The 10174-nt window shown below is 46.3% G+C and overlaps 1 protein-coding gene across 2 annotated transcripts in view; it reads right to left on the reverse strand.

The window, feature by feature from the left end:
• Positions 1 to 426: 426 nt before the first annotated feature.
• Cad86C (Cadherin 86C) overlaps positions 427 to 10174 on the reverse strand; it is a 60544-nt gene continuing 50796 nt past the window's right edge. For both annotated transcript variants that reach the window (XM_072285570.1, XM_050166656.3), the window contains 4 exons: positions 7950 to 8021; positions 6580 to 6651; positions 6202 to 6369; positions 427 to 836 (listed from right to left, as the gene is read on the reverse strand). In XM_072285570.1, the coding sequence (XP_072141671.1) occupies positions 701 to 836; positions 6202 to 6369; positions 6580 to 6651; positions 7950 to 8021 (448 nt within the window). In that variant the 3' untranslated portion in view covers positions 427 to 700. The remainder of the gene's footprint in view (positions 837 to 6201; positions 6370 to 6579; positions 6652 to 7949; positions 8022 to 10174) is intronic.

A 10174-nucleotide genomic window follows, 5' to 3' on the forward strand; every position in this document is an offset into this window, starting at 1 on the left:
TCGCGAGTTCAAGCGTCACACTCCTACTGATTTATATTTTACGAACATGTAGTCATTTCGTCAACATGGGTCAGCTATGGTCGGACATGAGGTATTGGCGAAGGAAATTTCTTTGATTGTGAGAGTAAGGGAATCATTTACGGAGATCAGAGTTGCCGAATTAAATTTACAGAGTTCGATTGCTATTTCAGTAGACAGCTCTGGAATCTTAATTTTTAAAGGGAAGCAGTAAATAACCCGCTTTTGTGTCGACCAAAAATCAGGATTGAAATTTGATGCAACTCAAATATCGGCCTCATTTTGATGGCGACAGTAAATTTGGTGCCTATGGGTGCCCCGAGAAAGTGCGCATGACGGGCGACGCACCTCCGAAGAAAATTTTAGGCAAACGAGCATGCAACGAAAATTTTAATTTTGCACGACACGCACGGTTGTGCACATTTTAACCTAATATTCTTAAAAAGAAATCCTATGCATGCGGATGTTCGAGGCTCAAGTTTGCAGCCACGCTGCTGAATCTGCCGACCTCTATAGGTTCTTACAGAGCAAAATGGGTGGAAAAGGGAATATCTGTGGCGAGTGCCATGCAGTAGGGGAACAGGTGCGCTCCTAATCGTCAATAACGATACCTGGGGTAGTGCAGAGGGTAACGGGCGTAGAGGGGTGCATCGGATATAGTGTGCGGAGGGTGCGGGGGGCGCTAGGTGGCGCACCTTCCGTTGGCAGCCGTTGCCTTGTCCGTGGTCGAGCGCCGTTCGCGGTGCGACTGATCCGTCGTGACTGCTACCGTAGATCTCGCCGGAGACACTTTGCTACTCGAACGTGGCCGCTGGTTCCTGCGAAGTGGGAGAGAAAGAGAGAGATGGAAATTAGTTTTCTAAGCCCCTTGCACGGAGGCGCATTTCGAATTCCGCCGATGCTAAAACGCGAGGGAGAAAGAAGCGGGCAAGGAGGAATCGCGAGTGCTACTTGCGCGTCGCATCTCGTCACGTGACCAGGTCGCCACCGAGCATGCCGCTGGCGCTTCTTTGGGCGGGGTAATGTCAGGGGCGCATGTCGAAAGTAGTTCCAGTGAAGCGTAATGCTTTCTGCGTTACGTTGCTTTATCTGAGAAGGAACTTACGTTTACTGTGCCATTTGATCCCCATGAGATCATCTAGCGTGCGAAAATAAAAATAATACCGGCAAACGGAGGACTCAGGAAAGCACCTGAGATTATAATAAAGCGGGCGGAGCAGGATCTCCTCGGCGTCCAAGAGGCATCGGGGGAATCTAAGCTGGAATCAGGGCGGGCCATGGGTTGCCGCCGCCGAGGACGCCAGAACGTGTCGGGGGGTCAGAAAGTCAAACTCTGTGGTTTTACGAGCAAAAACGACGATATGATTATGAAGCACACCTTAATGGGGGACTCCGAAATAATTTTGACCAGCTGACTTTCTTTAACGTGCACCTAAATTTAAATACTCCAGCATTTTTTTTTTCTTTTTTTGCACTTTGCCCCCATCGAAATGGGGCCGCGGCGACCGGGATCGAAGCCGCTACCTCGAACTCAGCAGCGCAACGTCATAGCCACTAAGCTGTCGCGGTGGGTACGCCGGGGGGTATTCGCATACAAGATCGGCTGCCCGCGCCAGCGGACCGCCGATCTTGTAGATTCCCGGCAGGCGGAGGACTCGGCGAGTCCCCAAACAACGGACCAGTTCGAGTTCCAGCTTTATTGTTCTAGAGTTGCCGCCAAGGTATGCTAAATAAGGACACGCTGCTTACACTTAGTATTTGCTCAAATTCTCACTTCCCTCACGGCGTGGCAGAGGGGACTGCGTCATGCACCGGCAGCTCCATTTGCGCGCGAAAGGAAGAATAGGCGGACCCATCTCGAACGTGCTGTAAGGAACCACTCCCGTAGTAAACTGAATCCGTAAGGATAGGACAGGAATAAACTTTATTTGTCCAACGGTTATTGCTGTTGGTGCCCGGGGCTAGGCTGCCAGGGGTCCATCGCCCGAGGAAAATATTCCGACATCCTCGGCAATGGCCCTGGCCCGGTGGACGACCCACTCCTGGTCTTCGGGTGCCTCGCTGAAAAGGCCGGTTTGCCATCTTTCAGCGAGGCGCCCCGCTTAAGAGGGTCCTGCTGTTTCCTGGCTTGCCATGTTCCTTCTCACGGTAAATGTGCGCTATTTTTTGCTTTATTGTAGAAGGCTGTTTTACTAATGCAGCTTAAATAATGTTTCGCTTTATTGCTCCTTTAAAGGAGTATGAATGTAAAATGTTTGCTTTCTTTTTTATTCTTTGTTATCTGTCCGCTCCGAAATCACGGTATGTGACCTCAATCACTCGAACCTTCAACCAAGCACAGAAATTCAAAAACGTGCGCCAAATGAGGCACGGCTTATTATTGCCCAACAGTTTGGTTCCAAGGGTCCCATCTGGACGTCATCAAAATCTGCTTGTGTTGGTACTGTCATATCAAAGATGCATAGGTCGGTCTGGTCGAAGCCGCACTGAAAGCTTTAGCTGACAGGACATAGGAGAGAGAAGGTGAGAAGGACGCTGTGCGTTCCGAGAAAAGCGATTTCAGAATACCATGCTTATTATCCCGTGTCGTGCAGAAACGCATAGTGAAATAAAGAGGAATGGCGTAGGCGGCGTGCGTCCAGCTTTCGGCGATACGTTCATTAAGCGGTTTGTAGCAGCTACACCAGAATTACTGATGCATGCTTCAGTGGTTTCTGATACCACGTGACCACTACCTACAATTTTCGTGACGTGTAGAGAAGTCCTCGCAAACAATTTCTACGCCAAGAAGCCACACTCCATTTATCGCGAGTTTTGAACAGGACACATTAACGGACGATACAATGAGTGATTTATTGCGCATTTGAGGACTTGTGTTGCGTCAGTACTCAGCTAAAGTTGCTTGCGCTCGTTGTCCATATTGTCCCGCAGAAAATGAAGTAATATATATAATCTAACGCTTAACTTCCCATAAATACCATGTTTATTTTTATGAATATGAAAGAAGGCGCCTATAGTTCTAAGAGAACACGTAAGATCACTTCGCAACAGTGATCAGTCGTTAACTAATAAAATTAAAAAAATACTTCCTGCATCATTATACCAGTTAACCTAGGTGCAGAGCCATCGCATAAATTCAAAGAATATACAATAATTTGTGCAAAAATCACTTAAAGACCTTGGTGTCGACTAAAAATAGTATGTACTACAGAGAGTGAGCAGAATACGGTAGACATTGTGTGACATTTATTGCAGCGTGGATGCGCGAGGGGAGATCTCGAACTAGTACAACTACTCTTTGGCATTCCATAGCGATACACCTTTGTTCTTTCTGTCGGTTCTTAGTTTGCGCTAATTTACCAAAATAGCGGTAGATGTTCTATCATGGCTTTTTTCAGCACGCTCGCGCAAACTGCCTCACAGACGAACAGGAGTGCCCCTAAATCCTATACAAAGAGCCCGTCATTACGTACATTCGAGATATCACCTAATAATAGGCGAGCACTGCGAACCAAAGTACGCGCTCCCTCTCACTTTACTTAGTTGTCGCCGTCTGCACTTTGCATGGAGAACATCCACGAAGCCCCAATCGAGCTGCAGCGGCAACAGCAGTCACTGAAGGTACAGTACAGTTAAACTGCCACAAGCGCATCCGACAGGACAACCAATACGTTGCTGTGCCTGAACACAGCAGCTGCCCGCGAACGCAAGCAGTATCCTCCACGGCCACGCCGCGTCGACGACGTTCTGCAAAGACAGTGCCTGCCGACTCTGCGCACAATGTACAGTTTAGACGATCATGCGTGCAGGTGGGTGAGCCAATGCTATCGCTGTGAAAAGCCACATGACTGTTTCCGATCAGCACTAGAGTATAATGGGGGAGTAGGTCCTAGCAGTACACTGTGCGCTGTGCCGCATACGGACGCCAGAAATATTGTCTCCTCTCGTGGAACTGCAACAAACACAACCTTGGGCTCAACCTGCGGTCGAATCAATTCGGAACGGTTCCTCCAAGAAGTTCCGGTTCGGGTTTCGTGCCAAGATTGTGAAAAAAAAAATATCGGTTTAGGTTGGTTCCGGTTCGGCTGAAAATAACGGTTCAGCTCCGATAACGGTTCAGCTCCGATCTTCGGTGCAGTTCTGGTTCGGTTAGACACCCTGGCGCGGCGGCGAACTTAAGGGAGTTTGCGTTGAGGTTGTTAGCGCCATCGTGATAAAGTTCCATGTATTCATGTTATCATAAGAAGCCAACAAACACTGACACCAAGGACGAAATAGGGGAAATTACTTGTGCTTAATAAATGAAATAAAGAAACGATAAATTAATGGAAATGCAAGTGGATGAAAAAACAACTTGCCGCAGGTGGGAAACGATTCCACAACCTTCGCATTACGCGTGCGAAGCTCTATCAATTGAGCTACCGTGGCGCCGTTTCCCCATCCACTTTCCCCTTTCTTCTCGTTTATTACATAACGAGGGTCTCGAATCCGGCAACATTGATGCCTTCAGGTAGCATGTGTGGGTTTCTTGACCGGTTGCCTTCACCCAAGAAAGGTCACGTTCTCGTGACGCCTGCAGCAGAAAGGATGTTCTACATCCGCAGCCAAGGTTTGTGAGTGGTGGCGCTGGCTAACACTCCCAGGGTTCTACTAGGAAACAGAAATACCCAAGAAAGTGGCTGAAAATGTAAAGTAAAAAAAAAAAAAAGCTAAGTCACCTTGAAATATAGTGTCGCGTAGAGTAGCTTGAGCCATTATCACAGCGATGCGCTATTCTGCTGCAAAGCTCTCATTACCAGCATTTACAATGGCAAGGTTCTCGTGGTAATAACCGGCTGCCTTGAGCCAAATTTGCCAGCAGGTGATAACATCATAAATAAAATAAGGCTAAGTCAAAACACGAAGAAAAATAATTTTTTTTAAACTTCGAAAATCCAATATAGCCACCAACATCAAAAATGGGCATTTATATAGGCACGGTAAAATGTGCACCATAAACGTTTCTAGACCCATAGTCCATGCTTATTGTGAATAGGCACGATAAAGACGAAAGGAAAAAAAAAGGCATTTCACGTAAAGTTCCGGTCTCTAGTAATTACGTATATATTTAGTGCGCAGTAAGTCATGCGGTTTCCGCGTGAAAAAAAAAAATTGAATCTCCGGTTCAAAGCGCATCCTCCGGTTCATTAATGAATTAAAATTTAAATTAAGTTGTGGGGTAAGTTACCTGCAAAAACCACGATAAGATTACGCGGCACGCTAAAGTGAAGGACTCAGGAATAATTTTGGCCAGCTGGTTTTCTTTTACTCGCACAAAAACGTATGTACGCAAGCGATTACATTTCACCCCACATAGAAATGCGACCATCGCGTATCGAGTGACACTCTTGTTTCTTGCGCAACACTTCCGGTTCACCGGGGACGAAATTCAAAATAATTCAGAAGAAAAATAGAAAAAAAAAAACAGTACAGTACAATATTCGTGGGTTTCATTATAGACATGACATCATAACATGTATTTAGTTACAATGTGAGTTAGTGAAATGTGCGGAATAATTTAAATTAAGTAGAAATCACCGAGACGACCGGGGACGAAATTCAATATAAATTAGGAATAAAAAACAGTACAGTAAAAAATGGATGGGTTTCATTATAGATACGTATCACAGCATGCGTTTAGTTACAAGTTGAGTTACTGAATCGTCTGGAATAATTCGAATTTATTAGAAATCGCTGATTCCCGCACATGAAAGCGCAGAATCGTGAAATTTAGAGACCCGCCACGTGAGCATGACTTGGGCGAAATTCCTGGTAACCCGGAAGTAGAAAGCGGAAATAATGATGTCACTAATGACGTCAAAAAAGAGGGTGGCATGATATTTAACCGGCTAATCGACGGAAAACAGTTTCCTCCGACTTCGGTTCGCGCGTTGCGTTCGCCTAAAGATAACCTAAAGAACACCAACGCCGCGGTGCGAATGCCACTAAGAGACACCTAAGTCACAGGTTAGGGTCGCCTACCATTTTTTTCTCCAACCGCTGGACAGAAGTGGCAAAAACAAGTTGCGTACACAAATGTGTACATCGCGACTGAACAAAGCGGTCACGTAGTTTCTTTTTTTTTTTCCGAAGCAGACGTAACACGATTGCGTGGTCGAGGATACGCGACGCGCTGGGGCTCACCTGAGGAAGTACTTCCAACAGCAGCAGAGCATGATCAGGAGAAGCAGCAGTATGATTAGGATGAGCACGATGAGCAGGATCCAGAAGACGCGGTCGTTGCCCGACCGCTTCAGGAGCAGCGTCTCCCGCTCCACGGACATCTGCTCGTAGTTCATTCCGTACAAGTTGCTGCGGACACAGCGGGGCACCGCGAAACACCACATTGAGCTATAGCGTCACATACGTTCTACATGACTCTCCCCTTTAACTGCGGACGTGGAGGCTAAGCGCTATTAGATTCCACAGCAAAAACCGGAAAGGCGGGATTAGGAAATGAAGTCAATCTCTGCATTGAGCTCGCCGAGCAATTCAACTTAAACTAGTTGTGTCATTACTCACCTCATGATTTTGCCAAACGAGACGAGGTCGATGGGCTGTGATTCATACACCGCCCAGCCTCGGGCGACAGTTCTGCGCAGATAAAATGAAGTCTTTGTAAATATCTTGACTTCTCACGCATGTTACTTTTTGTCATAGATATTCATAACGGCTCTCTTTCTCCCCTTCTCAGGTATTGCGAAAGTGTAGAGTCATGAGTTTAAAGGGACTTACAACTGGCCAGAATATGTGTTGTGAGACGGCGATGGAAATGAAACGACCATGATTTATAGTGATAAGAATCCATCACGCTATTTGCGATTTTAGTAGGAATCACAATTTTAAATTGTCAAAGAAAGTCTCAAAAACCAGTAAGTGGCGAGACCTGGCGGCGAAATCTTGGTACTTCGGATGTATTCTAAAAGATTACTGTACGTAAGTCGACTGTTATTAAGCACATCATAAGTATTGCTTAAAATTGCAGCTGGTGTATTATTAGACACTCGCACATTATTCTATGCTTCGGAAATCAACAACACACTCGTGGCTACGGCAGCACGCTAACTCCGTATCCCGTGTAAAGGCATCGTTTCGTTTTTGATCCGATTGGTTTCGTTTTGACTGGTTAAATACTCAAGCAGTTGGGCAGGAAACCACGAAAACACGCAGTTATTATTGCAGAAATCATTTAACAATTCGGAAAACATGAATCGCAGGAACATCGACTTGATAAAGAAACTATGCTTTGTTACAGCACAGCTCCACTTGTCGTCTGCCTCACACTTATGCCGGCGTATCATCGCTGTTGCGCTCATCTATCACGATTTTCAGCATGCATGCTTGTATTGGACGACTACATCCTCCCTGCATATCGAAAAATTATGATAAAAAGTGTTTCACGGTGTTTTCCACGTTAGCACTTCATGAATAAACACTCTGACCGGTAAGCTTTCCATTGCACTAAAAGAATGAGTGCCATGAAACTTAGTTGTCAGTCCCTTTAAGGCCTCCATCACGTGACCGTGTTCACTAATACGGCAACCGCTGTCATCCTAAGGAGCAATTTCGAGGTCCTGAACGCACTCGCACGCAAAAAAAGAAATTGAAAACAATTAATGCCACCTGGATAATGTTTAAAGGGAACGCTCCACAATGCAACAATGGCAAGTCTTTAATCGTACGCCTAAATATGCCCCTGCATCACAACACTCGCACGCTGAAAAAGCCGTTGCCTTGCAACATCGTTTCGCCGGCTTAATAGAACAGGTTGTTTGCAAATAAGAGCGAGCCCATGAAATGCCCACGTAATCATATAGCTACGTGTGTACACTCACAGAAATTGCTGTCATATTAGAAGTCGTGGAGACAAAATCAGCGGAGTCAATACTTACGCATTTTTAGATCCGTTGTGTGGCATCATTGAGTAAATGTTGACGTTGGCACCAAGAAGATCAGAGAGGCCCCTGAAGGAAAAAATACAAAAGTAGGCTTGCTTATTTAGTACCCAGTCGTAGCTTAGCCCGAAGAACATTGAGTGATGCTGCAAGCTTCGTCAGTTCCCTCACCACATATATTGCTTAATGTCGGATCAACTTTACATCAACTGGCTCAAGGGTGTTATGCGGCCGAGCATGAACCGAGGAAAAAAAGGAAGGGGAAAAAAAAAAAGAAAGCTGGCAGTTTCGCCAGAAGGGCAATGCGCTGAGAGAAATAGCACGGTTTACCGTTGAGCACGGTTTACCTCTCCTTGGTCAGTATTCAACAATACGTGGGGTTGGCGCGACGAGCGAAGCAGCTGCAGCTGCGCAGCTGCTTCGCGCATCTCTGGCGTCTCAGGAGACGTAACCCGACTCGCGCGGCGCGCGCATGTACCATCGATACCGTGACATCACGACGGCGTCGGTGGTGCGAACGCGCTTGGAGTCGCCATAATTGCTGTCGCAATAAAAAATAATTTTATTTTACTAAGAAGCTCAGATGTTCACGAGGTTCCTCGATTTTTGTGTGAGCTACTTTACGTATACAAACGAAAAAAAAAATTCATGACCCATTCGACTTTGCGAAGGCGGATGACCAGCGAAGCTGTTTAGCGCACGACACAGAGGTGAGCCAGAATATTGAACAAAGGTACGAACATATTTATTGTCCTAATCTGCGGTCATCGTGGCGATATAGGTATAAGCGCACACATTCGCGTATCGCCTCTGTTATTAAATGTGTCCGTCACGTAAGACAGTGAATGGCTCATACGCCCTTAAGAAATGGCTCATACGCCCTGTAAACGCGGCCTCCCCATTACGTCGACACAAGGGAAATTCTACGCTGGAATGATCAACGGCAACGGAGACAGCTGCGGAAGAAGACGACGACAAACGCGCGAGCAGTGGCATTATATAGCGCGTTTGCGCGGTTGGCGCCGAGAATTTTTTAACAACCTTTTTGAAAAAAAGTTGTACAAAACAAGTTTTCAAAAATATCTGTTTCTTACCCTTGTGCCGGGGACTTCTTTGGGTCCCACGGGTGACAAAGGCAATTTAAGGGCGTGTTACAGGTCCCCTAGCCCTAAGGGGTACGTGCAATCGAGCTTGGACCCTTTCTGCACTATCACCAGGATCGGCCCACATGATGATTTGTTTTTGTAAGCATGCCGGGGGGGGGGGGGGGGTTACCCACATATTGTTCCAGATCCTAGCCATAGGCAGTTTCGCTGTAAAAAAACACTAGACATAGCATTTACGATGAGAGTTCTCGGTTTGCCTGAGTGACCGGTTTCAAGACGAGTTACTAATATCTGTTACGTATATTCTTTTTACTAAATGCATAAATAATACAGAATAATTGAAATATACATTTACATCCATATTACTTGGCTTTGGGTCACATTTGGCCATCCCGTCGTGGACACGGACATTCTGTCATTTTACCATTAAAATTTGTCCCCTGCCGACAGGCACGTAACACAGACATACGGCGTGTTCCAGCTAATGCGGGCCACTGTGCTAAAGAAAGAAAGAAAGAAAAAAAGAAAGAAAGAAGCGGCGAAGGGAGCAACAGTGTTTTGTTACCTGTCACCTTGCGCACGCTGGTGAATTTCCCCGTTATCATTGATTGGCTAAGTAGTCAATATTACTTGCCTGAAGTTATAATTCTGAAAGTGTGTAAGCTCGAACGCCCAATTGTGTATCGAATTCGAAAACATATTATTCAGCCGTTTCCAAGTCGGTATATTTTCTCCAGTCACTTTTCCCGCATTTCAATGTTCTGGCGCATAATGCGGAAAAGAAGCCCAAGTGAGGAAGGGCACGCGTGACAACGGCGCTCTTTAAAAGGGGTTTCGTACTCACCAACACTACTCAACGGCTGACTTGGTGACCGCGAAAAAGTCCCAAGGCGATGGCGTAGCTGTTGGCTGCTGGTAGTTTTCGTTCATATTTGGCTTTTTTCTGAGCTTCAGCCGTATCCTTCATCGTCGCCCTAAGCCGGTGCGCAATGCTCTAGCAAACAGCGCGGCGTGGCTGCTTGCTCATGGCAGCAGCCAACAACTACGCCGCCGCATTGTCCCTTTTTCTTGAGGAAGGACGGCGCAAACAAACAGGAACGGGATGGAAAACACGCA

The sequence above is a fragment of the Dermacentor andersoni genome, chromosome 1 (genome assembly GCF_023375885.2).
Source record: "Dermacentor andersoni chromosome 1, qqDerAnde1_hic_scaffold, whole genome shotgun sequence".
NCBI classification, from domain to species: Eukaryota; Metazoa; Arthropoda; class Arachnida; order Ixodida; family Ixodidae; genus Dermacentor; species Dermacentor andersoni.